Source organism: Nomascus leucogenys, chromosome X (assembly GCF_006542625.1).
Source record: "Nomascus leucogenys isolate Asia chromosome X, Asia_NLE_v1, whole genome shotgun sequence".
NCBI lineage: Eukaryota > Metazoa > Chordata > Mammalia > Primates > Hylobatidae > Nomascus > Nomascus leucogenys.
This window is the reverse complement of record NC_044406.1, coordinates 106,771,010-106,788,052: the sequence shown is the minus strand read 5'-3', so window position 1 is coordinate 106,788,052 and position 17,043 is coordinate 106,771,010. Positions and strand designations below refer to the sequence as shown.

Genomic DNA, 17,043 nt, shown 5'->3' with positions numbered 1-17,043 from the left:
GAATTACAGGTGTGAGCCACCACGCCCAGCTGAAAAAATTTTAATGTAGGACAGTGACCAGTATCTTCAAACAAGTTCCTGTCGTTTTCACATACACATCAAAGACAGGATATTTTCTTAAAGGATTACCATGTCCCTACTTTTAAAACATTTATGCTGTACCAGGAAGAAACTGCTGCAAAAAGCCCAAACTGTTTTTTTGGTTTAATTACTAAAGATGAACATTTTTACTTCAGCATCAAGATTGGTAAACCGCCTCCTAAATACCTACATTTCTGTAAGTCTTGAAGGATTGTAAGCACTAATGGCATGCATGTCTGATTTACATATTACAAAATAAAAATTAATTTTCAAAGAGGTTGACTCTTAACTAGTTTGCTTAGCCAGTTGATACCATGCCTTGAGTCAGAGGTCAGACGGAGTCACTTTATAGACAAGCTATTGTCATAGAGAAATCTGGTTAACAATCCATTGAAACTGATACACACATTTAGAAGATATCAAAGACAGAGTAAAAAAACAAAATGGTAAATTCCACATCAGCTATCTCTACTTCTAGAAAAGCAATTCAAAGATGATGTTTTTCTATTAACTAATACTAGCATTACTTCATTGGTATAGGGCAATATAATCAGAACAGAAAGGAGTTACGTTTGTAGGATTTTTCTCTGTCAGCATCTATATTTATAAGACCCCATTTACATAATTCAGTACCTTTAAAGCAATAACAATGTCATGTCCCTAAAATGCACAATTTATGTAAATAGTCAGGTTTTGCTTCTGGTATAATTCTTAGGTTTAAAACTTTTTTGTTAGGTTGAAGAACAAGCAAGCACTACAGAAAGAGTATTTCAAGATAGACAGTATCAAATTGATGCTGCAATTGTTCGAATTATGAAGATGAGAAAGACACTTAGCCACAATCTCCTTGTTTCAGAAGTGTACAACCAGTTGAAATTTCCAGTTAAGGTAGGTACTTCTGTGTTTTCCTATTGAGCGTGTTATAAATAAAAGAAAGTACATTAGATTTTCAGACACAAATCTTGCAAACATAAAGCATCATGACCATTTAGAGAGAGAAAAGTTTTAATTTCCCATGTTGATGCATATGATTAAAAAAAAAAAAACTTTGTTGGCATATGTGGGCAGCAGTGACAAAAGGGGAAAATAACAGAAAAGCCTGGATACCTGAAAGTTGAACTGCTAAATGAGTGTTTGAAATTTTCAAGTTTATTCACTATATTTCTTTTGAACTTCTTGGTTGGTTTATTTACTTCTTTTCCTCTTGAAATACCATGGTATTTATTGAAATACCATGGTATTTGACAGATTCGGTTATTGTGGATTGAGTTAAATCTCCTGTTTAGTTAGCTTATATAAGAGATCATCTGTTAAAAACCATACAGATAACTAGTTATGATTAAGCATCTTTTTGAAAAGTATGGTGATAGTTCTGGTAAACTGAAATTGGTCATTAAATGGAAACGTTCCACTGTGAATGCCCAATAATAAAGTCACTTAATGTGATGTTGTACTGGCCTTTTTTACAAGTTTTAGGAGGTAGATAGCCAAACTCTTGGATGATAAACATTGATAGAGTTTGAATAGACTGCTAGCTATTAGGGTTCTTATGAGCTTTGGATTTTCATAAATCACTTCACCTTGCTGATCTTGTTTCCTCTTTTGTAAAACTGAGGTAATAGTAGTACTTACCTTGTAGGATTATTGTGAGGTTTAAGTGAGATCATGAATGTAAAAATCTTAGCACTGGACCTGGTACATAGTAAGCACTCGGTAGCTCTTAGTTCTAATAAGGTAAGCATTTTCTTTTCTCCAAACCTAATATCGCACTCCTCATTACCACCCTCTCACCCTCATGCTCTGCCTAACAGTCATTTCACCTCAAGCCAGAGAGATCACGGATGCTGGGGAAATTAGGGGATCGCTGTAGTTAATATTGTGCTGATATTCTAGGTCTTTCACCATAATTAAGAGAAAGTCATCTGATTTCCCAACCTTGGGATTACTGGATAAAATTTTCACTGCTGCATCAGACTGCCTCCCCTCTTTTCCCCTCTTGAACAAGTGGTCATTTTACTTATCCTGAAAAACTTTCTATTAGCAAACAAGATTATATTATATTTACAGACTAGATACATAAGATATATAGTGGAATTTTGTCATCCAGGAGCTTAGAATGCAATCATGAAGATAAAGCTACAAGCTTTCTTGATTACTTTTAAATCACAGGATGCAGAAATCCAAGTCACTTAGATGCACTAAACCAGAAATATGAAGATCTAAATTATGAGGTACTTCATTTATCAAGCCATTTCATGGTTTTTTTTGAGATGGAGTCTCACTCTGTCATCCAGGCTGGAGTGCAGTGGCATGATCTTGGCTCACTACAGCCTCCGCCTCCCGGGTTCAAGCACTTGTTTTGCCTCAGCCTCTCGAATAGCTGGGACTACAGGTGCACGCAATCACTCCCGGCTAATTTTTGTATTTTTAGTAGAGACAGAGTTTCACCGTATTGGTCAGGCTGGTCTCGAACTCCTGACCTCATGATCCGCCCACATCAGCCTCCCAAAGTGCTGGGATTACAGGCATGAGCCACTGCACGTGGCCAGTATTCTTTTAAATAGTGATTTTTTTTTTTTGATATGGAGTCTTCTTGCTCTGTCACCCAGGTTGGAGTGCAGTGGCGTGATCACGGCTCACTACAACCTCCACCCCCCGGGTTCAAGCAATTCTCCTGCCTCAGTCTCCCTGGTAGCTGAGACTACCGGCGCCCGCCACCACACCTGGCTAATTCTTGTATTTTTAGTACAGATGGGGTTTTGCCATGTTAGCCAGTCTGGTCTCGAACTCCGACCTCAGGTGATCCACCCGTCTTAGCCTCCCAAAGTGCTGGGATTACAGGCATGAGCCACCGCACCCAGTCTAAATAGTGATTTTATCAATACATTTAAAATCTTAATTTATAAAAATGAAGCCAACTAACTCTTGCCCAAAGTAAAGGTGCGCTTCATGAACTATCTTGACAAAACTAGTATTCTGTATCCTTAAACTACCTTACAGTGCTCATGTGAAGTTACAATAAATGTAGTCTTTTGTATTTAACCACGCGAAGGGTAGCTGCTTCTGGCATGACCTCTTTAAAATAGAAAAGTAATAGAAAAGTAATAGAAAGTATTCCATAACAATATGACAAGGGTGTGACAGTTTAATGTATGTATAGTATATAGTACAGGTTGAACATCTTTAATGAGAAAATCCAAAATCTGAAATGCTCTAAAATTGGAAACTTTGAATGCCAACATGATGCCACAGGTGGAAAATTCCACACTTTACCTCATTTGACAGGTTGCAGTCAAAACTTTGTTTCATGCACAAAAGGTATAAAATTATCTTCAGGCTATGTAAGGTATGTATGAAACATAGATGAATTTTGTGTTTAGACTTGGGTCCCATCTCCATGGTATCTCACTATGTATATGCAAATATTCCAAAATGAAAAAGTCAGGACCAGGCATGGTAGCTCACACCTGTGAGTACTGGGATTCCAGTACTTTGGGAGGCTGAGGCTGGGGGGATCACTCCAGAACAAGAGTTTAAGGTCAGCCTGGGCAACATAGCAAGACCCTGTCTATTAAAAAAAATTAAAAGCTACCAAAAAAATCAAAAACACTTCTGGTATTAAAGAATCTTCAACATAGCTGGGCACGGTGGCTCACGCCTGTAATCCCTCACTTTGGGAGGCTGAGGCAGGTGGATCACCTGAGGTCAGGAGTTCGAGACCAGCCTGGCCAATATGGTGACACCCCATCTCTACCAAAAATACAAAAATTAGCCAGGTGTGGTGGCTTGTGTCTGTAGTCCCAGCTACTCGGGAGGCTGAGGCAGAAGAATCGCTTGAACCCAGGAGGTGGAGGTTGCAGTGAGCCGAGGTAGTGCCACTGCACTCCAGCCTGGATGACAGAGCGAGACTCTGTCTCAAAAAAAAAAAAAGAATCTTCAACGTGTATAAAACATTTTTTTTTTAACCTGGTTTATTTTCATGATACTTTTCTCTAAAAAAGAGATTTAAATAAATAAAAATTTTAAAAAAGGAGATTAAATTCATGAGCCAAAACTGTTGTCTTTTTAATGGGGTGTTAACTAAATGGGCTTGAGCCAATGATAATGAACTTTACATTGAAAATTTGCCTTCTCTTACAGCCTGCTGATCTTAAGAAGAGAATAGAATCTTTAATTGACCGGGACTACATGGAAAGAGATAAAGAAAATCCCAACCAGTACAACTATATTGCATAGAATGTTGGCCCTGCAGCATTTGGTGTCATATGCAGTAGCCAGTGGATAAACTAACCTGTTGATTCAATATTATTTGACTCCTTTTTTACTACCGATGACCAAATGAAGCAGTGTAATTAATGGAAATAGTTGCGTGGACTTTTTCTCAGTGGTTAACATGCCTATTTTAAAGAGTAATACTTACCTTTAAGAAGAATGTTGTTGAACTCTTTGCATGTTATTTAGTATGATGTGCAGAAAACACTTAAGAACGTACCTGGTCTTCATGAATTCCTCTTTGGAACTGGGAAAGAGATCCCTGTGGCTATTAAAAAGGGGGGAGGGTTCTTACACACCATTAATTATGAAGCAAAAGGTTTATTTGCTTAAAATGTCATTTAAAGATACTTAAACTGCATGCAAACTTTATTTACTGTACAGAGTTCTGGATGTATTTATCAAATAGAAAAACCACCCTTGACTTGGTTGTTCACCCGTTTTGTGATTTCCCTTAAAAAGAGAAATGAATTGTCATAGCTATTGATATTTTACTAGGTAATGTTCTGTTACACTGAAAGGGATGTTTTTTTAAAAAAAAAATTATTTGGAAACAAGTTTTCAAGTAGGGGGACAGTTGCTTACATAATATCTTGTATATTCACATCCTAAAAATTCTCATTTATGAGTATGGGATGTGTATATATGGCTTAGCCCCAAGTTAACTGTGCTGATTAACAAGTACTTATAAAAATAGCTAAAATAGAAAATTAATGATCAGTTGTACTAGAGGAACATCATAGAAGAGAAAAATCCAACTCTTTATATTAAAAATGAATACAATAAGAAAATCACAAAAGAGACCAAAATGAACGTGTTTTGTAAATTGTTACAGGAGCAAAAACTTCTCAACTAGTTTTCAACATACTTTAGACTTTAAATGTTGTTTGGACAGTTTTGTCTTCAACTTGGACCAATTGTGGATTGTTACAGGCTTCCTAGGATTTAGCATTCCTATTTTCTCTACCAAAGTTTTTTTTAGAAGCATCCCAACTCTTCTCTTTGTTGATAAATAAGCCTTTCCTGTTATCTTCATTTTAACTTGCTAAAACCCTAGATACAAAGGTCCTCCCTCATGTTTCCCACACAGCCCCTGTTTGGGAATTTGAGATTCTGTGTCATGCTGGTTTTCCTTTCAGAATTGCTTGAATTGAGTCTCTTAGCCACTGGACACCTAGTTTTCAGGAGAATGTCCCAAGATTGTTTATATATACAAAATGGCAAAAGTACTGTTTTTCGAATTGATAATTCAAGCAAAAGGCTTCTCTTTACCATCACTGTTTTTTTTTGTTTTTGTTTTGTTTCCTTGTTTCTATTTCCTTGAAGCTTTGAAGGGAGGAGAAGCAGAAAATTTTGTTTTTGTTTTTTAAAAATCAGAACTACTTAATGCTTTTTGCCACAGCATATTTCCTTGCCTGTTGGAGCCGTTAGGAAGATTACCTATGTCCTAATCTTCAACCTGAGAAGATTTTTGACTCTTGTGTCTACTGTTGATTGTTTTCTTGAGTTCTCAAAGACCTGTGGCCAGGTATTTTAAAAAGTCGTCTATTTCTTTCTAGTTGCATCAACTTGCACACTGGTGTCTAACTATATGTGGTATTCGGAACTTGTAATTCTTATTGAGCAGCCATTGCCTATATTTTCTCAGCTCCTCACTGATTTCTTTATATGAGCTCAGCTGACAAGCAAATGCAGCTATTTTGTTTGCCCTCTCTTCATACCGGACCATCAACAACAGTGTTCTAACTCATTCCTGATGGTCTGTGAGATGTAGACTATTACACAAGATTCAAGTTACTCATAAGCAACTTTTAGATAGAGTTGGTCCTGTTAGGAGGAGACTCTTGATGTCACCTTCGGTATCTTGAAAGCAGGTCCCCTCCCTGAGGCTCTTAATTCTTTGAAAACTTGATGCTGTTTCAGCTGAAAAATTAGCAAGACTGTTAAAAAAACAAGTTGAGGGGAGCTGTTTAAGAAACTGAAAAGTAATTGCAAACTACATTGGATAATTGTGACTTTCAGTTGTTGTTCTGTATCAGTTGAATTTTTGTGCTCTTTTCCCTGTGTATGTGGTGGTTCTATTTTTCTCCAATAAAACTTTTATTTAAAAAAAGTTTCTAGAGATCTTTAAAATTCAAGTATTGTAAGAAAGTTATAAAATCACAGGACTTAAAATCTTCCTAACAACTTCTAATGAACTGACATTTGTTGATTTTGTTATTTTTAAACTTTTTAAAAATTTTGTGATGATTTTGTGGTAATGCTATAAGAGTATGGGGGAGGGCATGGTTAACAGGGCGAGGAAAATTCCCAGGAATCCTCAAGGTGGATAATTATTCTTAAACATGCGGATACAAGTATAAACATTGCTTCATTCAAATCCTCAGTGTCAAAGTGTTTCATAAAGTCAATATGAAATGAGTCTAGATTTGAGTTCAGGGGAGAAGAAAAGATTACTCTTAGTTATGGCATTTGCTCTGCCTTTTCTGTTAATAGTTTTTTGAGTTCTGGGCCAAATACTCTCAGAGTAAGATGTTCCTCAAAGTTTTTGAACCCAGTTCCTCAGTCTGCTTGAATGGTCTTAATATGATGTCTAGCTATACTCTTGAAATTTTTGCTGTGTATGTGAGTGTACAGTTCAGAAAACCAGTTTAGGCATCTGGATCTAAAGATTTGAGAAGTTTGTTTTTTAATCTTGATATTCATAAATCTTTTAAAATGAGCTAGTCTTTGTTTTCATGACCACTCTATTTAATGCTGTGAATGGCAGGAGTGTTATGAGCATGTTCTATTCTCTTATTTACATAAAATTGCCAAAACAAATTGTTCATTAAAAAGAAAAGAGCAGTACTGATGAAAATTTGCATAATTATGCTTTGTAAAATGATATCCTGCTAATACTTCATCAATGAATATTTTTCAGTGTCCTACAAAAAAAGAAACCTGCTTTACATTTGAATATTGAAGTTTGTTCACCTGCAAACACTTGGTTCAAATCAAACACTTTGCTCAATTATTTTTCTTTCTCCCCTTGCTATTATAAAAAAAGGGTATTTTTTCTTTTGAATGGACACATAATGTACCTTCATGTTTAACAATCCTTAGAAGTCATCTCTAGCATAGTGAAAAAGACCCTAACCTTTCTTTTGTAAAACCCTTTCTATTTGATGTAAAATATAAGAATGTGCTGCATTGGCATGTTAGAACTTAATACTTTTGGGCCGGGCGCGGTGGCTCACGCTTGTAATCCCAGCACTCTGGGAGGCCGAGGCGGGCGGATCACGAGGTCAGGAGATCGAGACCACGGTGAAACTCTGTCTCTACTAAAAATGCAAAAAAAAAAATTAGCCGGGCGTGGTGGCGGGCGCCTGTAGTCCCAGCAACTCGGAGAGGCTGAGGCAGGAGAATGGCGTGAACCCGGGAGGCGGAGCTTGCAGTGAGCCGAGATCGCGCCACTGCACTCCAGCCTGGGTGACAGAGCGAGACTGCGTCTCAAAAAAAAAAAAAAGAACTTAATAGTTTTGCCAGCTGTAACAACAACAGATCCTCTTCATTTGTTCTCTAATTTCAAAACTTTTCTTTAATTTTTAAGTTTTTTATTGTGGTAAAGTACACACAAAATTTACCATTCTAACCATGATAAAGTATACAATTCTGACATTTAGTACATTCACAATATTGTGCAGTCACCATTATGTAGTTCCAGAACATTTTCCTCAACTCTAAAGGAAAATTGGCACCATTAAGCAGTCATTTCCCATTCCCCCTTTCACCCAGCCTCTGGAAACCACTGCTTTCTGTCTCTCTGGATTTGCCTATTCTGGATATTTCCTATCAATGGAATCATTATGTGACTTTTTGTATCTGATTTCTTTCACTTAGCATGATGTTTTCAAGGTTCCTCCACATCATATGTATTGATAACTTCATTCCTTTTTATGGCTGAATAATAGCATGTGTATACCATATCTTGTTTATCCACTCATCAGGTGTTGGACATTGTATGGTTTCCACCTTCTGACTGTTGTGCAAAATGCTGCTATGAATATTTGTTTACAATTATCTGTTCACGTTCCTGTTTTAAAATCTTTTGGGAAGATACCTAGGAGTGAAATTGCTGGGTTATATGATAGTTCTGTGCTTAACTTCTTGACGAACCACCAAACTTTTCCACAGCAGCTACACCATTTTCTGTTCCCACCAGCAATGTATTTCTCCAATTTCTCCACATCCTCAACACTTGCTGTTTTCTGGTTTTCAGGTATTACCATAATCATCTTAGTGTGAAGTGGTAGTTCATTGTGATTTTGAATCTCATTTCTTTAATGACTAATAATGTTGACCATCTTTTTATGTGGTTATTGGCCATTTGTATATTTTCTTTGGAGAAATGTCTATTTACACTTTTTGGCTGTTTTTAAAATAGGTTGTTTGTCTTTTTGTTGAGTTGTAAGAATCCTTTTTATATTCTAATAGTTTCTCTGGTTCTGTGAATTGCCTTCTCACTCACTTAGTGGTGACCCTTGCACATGAGTTTTTAATTTTAATGAAGTCTAGTTTATTTTTTATCTGTTGCTTGTGCTTTTGGTGTCATTTTTTTTATTTTCACTTATAAGCTGTCTATGTGTCATGGTGTCATATTTAAGAAACCATTGCCAAATCAATGCTCATGGTTTTACCCCTGTGTTTTCTTCTAAGAGTTTTACAGTTTTATTTCCTATGTTTAGATCTTTGATCTCGAGTTAGTTTCTGTATATGATAAGAAGTAAATGTTTAACTTTATTCTTTTGCATGTGGTTATCTAGTTGTCGCAGCACCATTTGTCAAAGAGACTATTCTTTCTCCCATTGAATAATCTTATCAACCCTTGTTGAAGATCAGTTGGCCATAGCTGTATGGGTTTATTTCCTTTTATATATATATATATATATATATATATATATATATATATATACACTTTAAGTTCTAGGGTACATGTGCACAACGTGCAGGTTTGTTACATATGTATACATGTGCCATGTTGGTGTGCTGCACCTATTAACTCATCATTTATGTTAGGCATATCTCCTAATGCTGTCCCTCCCCCCTCCCCGCACCCCATGACAGGCCCCAGTGTGTGATGTTCCCCTTCCTGTGTCCAAGTGTTCTCATTATTCAGTTCCCACCTATGAGTGAGAACATGCGGTGTTTGGTTTTCTGTCCTTGCGATAGTTTGCTCAGAATGATGGTTTCCAGCTTCATCCATATCCCTACAAAGGACATGAACTCATCCCTTGTTATGGCTGCATAGTATTCCGTGGTGTATCTGTGCCACATTTTCTTAATCCAGTCTATCATTGATAGACATTTGGATTGGTTCCAGATCTTCGCTATTGTGAATAGTGCTGCAATAAACATACGTGTGCATGTGTCTTTATAGCAGCATGCTTTATAATCCTTTGGGTATATACCCAGTAATGGGATGGCTGGGTCAGATGGTATTTCTAGTTCTAGATCCTTGAGGAATCGCCACACTGTCTTCCACAATGGTTGAACTAGTTTACACTCCTACCAACAGTGTAAAAGTGCTCCTATTTCTCCACATCCTCTCCAGCACCTGTTGTTTCCTGACTTTTTAATGATGGCCATTCTAACTGGTGTGAGATGGTATCTCATTGTGGTTTTGATTTGCATTTCTCTGATGGCCAGTGATGATGAGCATTTTTTCATGTGTCTGTTGGCTGCATAAATGTCTTCTTTTTAGAAGTATCTGTTCATATCCTTCGCCCATTTGTTGATGGGGTTGTTTGTCATTTTCTTGTAAATTTGTTTGAGTTCTTTGCAGATTCTGGATATTAGCCCTTTGTCAGATCAGTAGATTGCAAAAATTTTCTCCCATTCCGTAGGTTGCCTGTTGACTCTGATCATAGTTTCTTTTGTTGTGCAGAAGCCCTTTAGTTTAATTAGATCCCATTTGTCAATTTTGGCTTTTGTTGCCATTGCTTTTGGTGTTTTAGACATGAAGTCCTTGCCCATGCCTATGTCCTGAATGGTATTGCCTAGGTTTTCTTCTAGGGTTTTTATGGCTTTAGGTCTAACATTTAAGTCTTTCATCCATCTTGAATTCATTTTTGTATAAGGTGTAAGGAAGGGATCCAGTTTCAGCTTTCTGCATATGGCTAGCCAGTTTTCCCAGCACCATTTATTAAATAGGGAATCCTTTCCCCATATCTTGTTTTTTTGTCAGGTTTGTCAAAGATCAGATGATTGTAGATGTGTGGTATTATTTCTGAGGGCTCTGCTCTGTTCCATTGGTCTATATCTCTGTTTTGGTACCAGTACCATGCTGTTTTGTTTACTGTAGCCTTATAGTGTAGTTTGAAGTCAGGTAGTGTGATGCCTCCAGCTTTGTTCTTTTGGCTTAGGATTGACTTGGCAATGCGGGCTCTTTTTTGGTTCCGTATGAACTTTAAAGTAGTTTTTTTCCAATTCCATGAAGAAAGTCATTGGTAGCTTGATGGGGATGGCATTGAATCTATAAATTACCTTGAGTAGTATGGCCATTTTCACGATATTGGTTCTTCCTGTCCATGAACATGGAATGTTCTTCCATTTGTTTGTGTCCTCTTTTATTTCATCGAGCAGTGGTTTGTAGTTCCTCTTGAAGAGGTCCTTCACGTCCCTTGTAAGTTGGATTCCTAGGTATTTTATTCTTTTTGAAGCAATAGTGAATGGGAGTTCACTCATGATTCGGCTCTCTGTTTGTCTGTTATTTGGTGTATAAGAATGCTTGTGATTTTTGCACATTGATTTTGTATCCTGAGACTTTGCTGAAGTTGCTTATCAGCTTAAGGAGATTTTAGGCTGAGACAATGGGGTTTTCTAAATATACAATCATGTCATCTGCAAACAGGGACAATTTGACTTCCTCTTTTCCTAATTGAATACCCTTTATTTCTTTCTCCTGCCTGATTGCCCTGGCCAGAACTTCCAACACTATGTTGAATAGGAGTGGTGAGAGAGGGCATCCCTGTCTTGTGCCAGTTTTCAAAGGGAATGCTTCCCGTTTTTGCCCATTCAGTATGATGTTGGCTGTGGGTTTGTCATAATTAGCTCCTATTATTTTGAGATATGTCCCATCAATACCTAATTTATTGAGAGTTTTTAGCATGAAGGACTGTTGAATTTTGTCAAAGGCCTTTTCTGCATCTATTGAGATAATCATGTGGTTTTTGTCATTGGTTCTCTTTATATGCTGGATTATGTTTATTGATTTGCGTATGTCGAACCAGCCTTGCATCCCAGGGATGAAGCCCACTTGATCATGGTGGATAAACTTTTTGATGTGCTGCTGGATTCGGTTTGCCAGTATTTTATTGAGGATTTTTGCATCGATGTTCACACGGCCAGGTACCCCTCTGAGACGAAGCTTCTAGAGGAACAATCAGGCAGCAACATTTGCTGTTCAGCAATATTCACTGTTCTGCAGCCTCTGCTGCTGATACCCAGGCAAACAGGGTCTGGAGTGGACCTCCAGCAAACTCCAACAGACCTGCAGCTGAGGGTGCTGACTGTTAGAAGGAAAACTAACAAACAGAAAGGACATCCACACCAAAACCCCATCTGTATGTTACCATCATCAAAGACCAAAGGTAGATAAAACCACAGAGATGGGGTTTATTTCTTAATTCTATTCCATTCTTCTTATATGTCCATCTTACACTGGTACTACACTGTTTTGATTACTATAGCTTTTTAGTAAATTTTGAAATCAGAAAATGTGACTGTTTCACTTTTCCTCTTTTTCAAGATTGTTTTAACTATTTGGGTGCCTTACATATAATTCCATATGGATTTTAGGATCAGCTTTTCCATTTCTGCAAAAAAGGCCATTGGGATTTTGATAGGGATTGCATTGAATCTGTATATCACTTTGGGGAGTATTGTCATCTTAACAATATGAAGTCTTCTAATCCATGAACAAAAGATGTCTTTCTGTTTTTAGGTCTTTAAAATTTTTTTTTCAGCAAAGTTTTATATATGTCAGTGTACTTTTCTTGTATCTCCCTAATTATGTTCCTAAATATTTTGTTCTCTTTGGTGCTATCATAAATGTAATTGTTTTCTAAATTTACTTTTCGTGCTATTCATTGCCAGTGTATACAACTGTATACAACTGATTTTTGCATGTTTGTCTTGTATCCGGCATTTTTGCTGGATTCGTTTGCTAGCTCTTATGAATTTTTGTGGATTTTTAGGGAGTTTCTATTTATAGCATCTTTGCCATCTACAGTTTACTTCTTCCTTTCCATTTTGAGTGCCTTCAATTTCTTGCCTAATTTCTCTGAGTGGAGATTTCAACAATGTTAAATACAAGTAGCTAAAGTGAGCATTCTTGACTTGTTTCTGTTCTTAGGTGGGAAGCTTTCAGTCTTTCACCGTTGAGTATGATGTTACCTGTGGGTGTTTAATAAATGCCCTTTATCTTATTGGGGAAGTTTTCTTTCTCTTTTATTTAGTTTTTTAGAGATGGAGTCTCGCTCTTGTCACCCAGACTAGAGTGCTATGATACAGTCATGGCTCACTACAGCCTCTACCTCCTGGGCTCAAGCAATCCTCCCACCTCAGTCTCCGAAGTAGCTAGGACTACAGGCACCTGCCACCACACCTGGCTAATTAACATTTTTTAATAGAGACAGGGGTCTCACTGTGTTGCCCAGACTGGTCTCGAACTCCTGGCCTCAATTGATCTGCTGTCTTGGCCTCCCAAATTGCTGGGACTACAGGAGTGAGCCACTGCCCAGCCGGAAGTTTTCTTTCATTCTTAGCTTTCTGAATGTTTTTGTCATTAAAGCGTGTTGAACTTTGTCAAATGCTTTTTCTGCATCAATTGAGATGATCATGTGGTTTATTTCCTTCATTCTATTCATGTGGTATAGTACATTGATTTGTTTTCATATGTAGAATCATCCTTGCATTCTTGGCATAAATCCCATTTGGTCATGTTGTCTAATCCTTTTGGTATGTTGTTGGATTTCATTTGCTATTATTTTTTGAAGATCTTTGCATCTATATTCATAAGGAATATTGATCTGTACTATTCTTGCAGTATCTTTGTCCAGCTTTGGTATCAGGGTAATGCTAGTGTTATACAATGAACTATCAAGTATTTGGTCTTCTGTTTTTTGGAAGGCTTTGAGAAGGATTGGTGTTCATTCTTCTTTTTTTTTTTTTTAATAGGTATTAGAATTTTATTCCTTTTTTTTTTCTTTTTCTTTTTTTTATTATACTTTAGGTTTTAGGGTACATGTGCACAATGTGCAGGTTTGTTACATATGTATCCATGTGTCATGTTGATTTCCTGCACCCATTAACTCGTCATTTAGCATTAGGTATATCTCCTAATGCTGTCCCTCCCCCCTCCCCCCTCCCCCCACCCCACAACAGTCCCTGGAATGTGATGTTCCACTTCCTGTGTCCATGAGTTCTCATTGTTCAATTCCCACCTATGAGTGAGAACATGCGGTGTTTGGTTTTTTGTCCTTGCGATAGTTTACTGAGAATGATGGTTTCCAGTTTCATCCATGTCCCTACAAAGGACATGAACTCATCATTTTTTATGGCTGCATAGTATTCCATGGTGTATATGTGCCACATTTTCTTAATCCAGTTTATTGTTGTTGGACATTTGGGTTGGTTCCAACTCTTTGCTATTGTGAATAGTGCCGCAATAAACATACGTGTGCATGTGTCTTTATAGCAGCATGATTTATAGTCCTTTGGGTATATACCCAGTAATGGGATGGCTGGGTCAAATGGTATTTCTAGTTCTAGATCCCTAAGGAATCGCCACACTGACTTCCACAATGGTTGAACTAGTTTACAGTCCCACCAACAGTGTAAAAGTGTTCCTATTTCTCCACATCCTCTCCAGCACCATTCTTCTTTAACAGAACTCACCAGTGTGAAAGTCAGAGGATGAAGAAAAAAAAAGAGAATTCACTAGTGAAGCTGTCCGGTCCCAGGCTTTTCTTCTGGGGGATGTTTTTGATTATTTAGTATCTTACAGGTCTGTTCAGATTTTCTATTTCTTTTTGCATCAGTTTTAGGTCATTTGTATATTTCCAGGAATTTGGTTTTTTTGGGTTTTTTTTTTTTTCCTTGTCTTTTTTTTTTTTTTTTTTTTTTTTTTTTTTTTTTTTTTTGAGATGCAGTTTCACTCTTTTCACCCAGGCTGGAGTGCAGTGGCATGATATCGGCTCACTGCAACCTCCGCCTCCTGGGTTCAAGCGATTCCCCTTCCTCAGCCTCCAGAGTAGCTGGGACTATAGGCGCACACCACCACGCCTGGCTAATTTTTGTATTTTTAGTAGAGACGGGGTTTCACCATGTTGGCCAAGATGTTCTCGATCTCCTGACCTTGTGATCCGCCTGCCTCGATTTTCTCTTAGATATCTAATTTGTTGGCATACAATTGTCGATAGCAATCCTTTTTTCTTTTTTTGAGACAGGGTCTCACTCTGTCACCCAGGCTGGAGTGCAGTGGCACAATGATAGCTGACTACAGCCTAGATCTTCCAGGTTCAGGCAATTCTCCTACCTCAGCATCCCAGGTAGCTGGGACCACAGGCATTCACCACCACACCTAACTAGTTTTTTTTTTTTTTAATTTTTTGTAGAGATGGGATCTTGTTGTGTTGCCCAGGCTGGTCTCAAAGTCTTAAGCAATCCTCTCACCTTGGCCTCCCAAAGTGCTGGTATTACAGGCATGAGCCATTGTGCCCAGCCTCATGGCAATCGTTTATCATCCTTTTTACTTCTGCGAGATCAGTAGTAATATCCCACTTTCATTTCTGATTTTAGTAACTCGAGTCTATTCTATGTTATTCTTTTTTTTTTTTTTTTTTTTTTTGAGACAGGGTATCACTCTGTTGCCCAGGCTGGAGTGCAGTGGCACAGTCACAGCTCACTGCAGCCTCAAACTCCTGGGCTTAAGCAATCTTTCTAGGTAGCTGGCACTACAGGTGCATGCCACCATACCCAGCTAATTTTTTTAAAATTTTTTGCAGAGATTGGGTCTCCCTATGTTGCCCAGGCTAGTCTTGAACTCCTGGCCTGAAGCAATCTTTCCATCTTGGTCTTCCGAATTGCTGAGATTACAGGCGAGAGCCATCATACCAGGTCTATTATTGATTTCTAATTTTACTCCATGTGGCCAGAGAAGATAGTGTATGATTTCAGTCTTGTTAAATTTATTGAGAGTTGTGTGGCCTAACATGATCTATCCTGGAGAATGTTTCATGTGGAGTTGAGAAGAATGTGTATTCTACTGTTTTGTGTGGAATGTTCTGTATATGTCTACTGAGCCGAGTAGGTTTGTAGTGTTGTTCAGTTTTTCTATTTCCTTATTGATCTTCTGTCTATTATTATCCATTATTGAAAGTGGGGTATTGAAATCTTCAACCATTACTGTAGAACTGTCTATTTCTCCCTTCAATTCTACCAGTTTTTACTTCATATATAGTAGGACTGTTAGGTATGTCTGTGTTTATGATTATTAATACCTTACTGATGGATTGACCCCTATATCAATATATATTATTGTTCTTTGTCTCTTGTAATAATACACTTTTTTACTTAAAAGTCTATTTTATCTGACATTAGTGGAGCAACCCTAGCCCTCTTTTGGTTTGCTTGTAATGTCTTTTTCCATCCTTTCTCTTTCAACTTGTTTGTGTCTAGAACCTAAAGTGACTTTCTTGTCGACAATTTATAGTTAGATCTTGATTTTAAATCCATTCTGCCAATCTCTGACTTTTGAAATTGGAGAGTTTAATTTTTTTACATCTAAAATAATTACTGATGAGGAAGGACTTCTGTCATTTTGCTATTTGTTTTATATATATCCTATTTTTTTTGTTCCTTAATAGCTTTATTACTGCCGTCTCTTGTGTGTGTTTCTTTTTAAATTCATGGGTTTTTTGTTTACTGCTGTACTTGATATATATGAAGTAACAGATACTGCATTTTTACTTATACATTTATTCTTGGTTGAATTAATTTTATAATCATAAACATCTAGTAGAAATAACATAAGCTTATTCGACTAGTAAACTCAGAATAAAAGTTGTGTGTTTGCATTATATTTAATGCTGATGCTGACAACTCTGAAGGCATTTTCTTTTCTTTTTTTTTTTTAACTAAACCAGCAGTATTATTTACTAAAGATTACCAGTCAAGTGAACTTGAAAAGCAATTGAGTTAGTTCTTCTGTTTTCTAAGAGAATACTTAATTTATATAAGTTTCTCTTTCTGTCCTTTTTTTTTTTCCTTGAAACAGTCTTGCTCTGTCGCCCAGGCTGGAGTGCAATGGCACTATCTCAGTTCACTGCAACCTCCGCCTCCCGGGCTCAAGCAATTCTCCTGCCTCAGCCTCCCGAGTAGCTGGGACCACAGGCACATGCCACCGTACCTGGCTAATATTTGTATTTTTTGTAGAGATGGGTTTTCGCCATGTTGCCCAGCCTGGTCTTGAACTCCTGAGCTCAGGTGATCTGTCTTCCTCGGCCTCCCAAAGTTCTGGGATTACAAGCGTGAGCCACTGCGCCTGGCCGAGAAAGAAGTTTAATGGTAGGATAATTAAAGAGATGGGAGGAAACCTCAAATCTATCTCCCCAAGGAATTTGAGGTTAGGGTTTTAAAGGGTTTTGG

The 17,043-nt window shown here is 37.5% G+C and overlaps 1 protein-coding gene across 2 annotated transcripts in view; it reads left to right on the top strand.

Annotated features, from left to right (window-relative positions):
* Positions 1-6,466, top strand: part of CUL4B (cullin 4B) — a 38,956-nt gene extending 32,490 nt beyond the window's left edge. For both annotated transcript variants that reach the window (XM_030806888.1, XM_030806887.1), the window contains exons 20-21: positions 817-969; positions 4,222-6,466. In XM_030806888.1, coding sequence (XP_030662748.1) covers positions 817-969; positions 4,222-4,317 — 249 coding nt within the window. In that variant the 3' untranslated portion in view covers positions 4,318-6,466. The remainder of the gene's footprint in view (positions 1-816; positions 970-4,221) is intronic.
* The last annotated feature ends 10,577 nt before the right edge of the window (positions 6,467-17,043 follow it).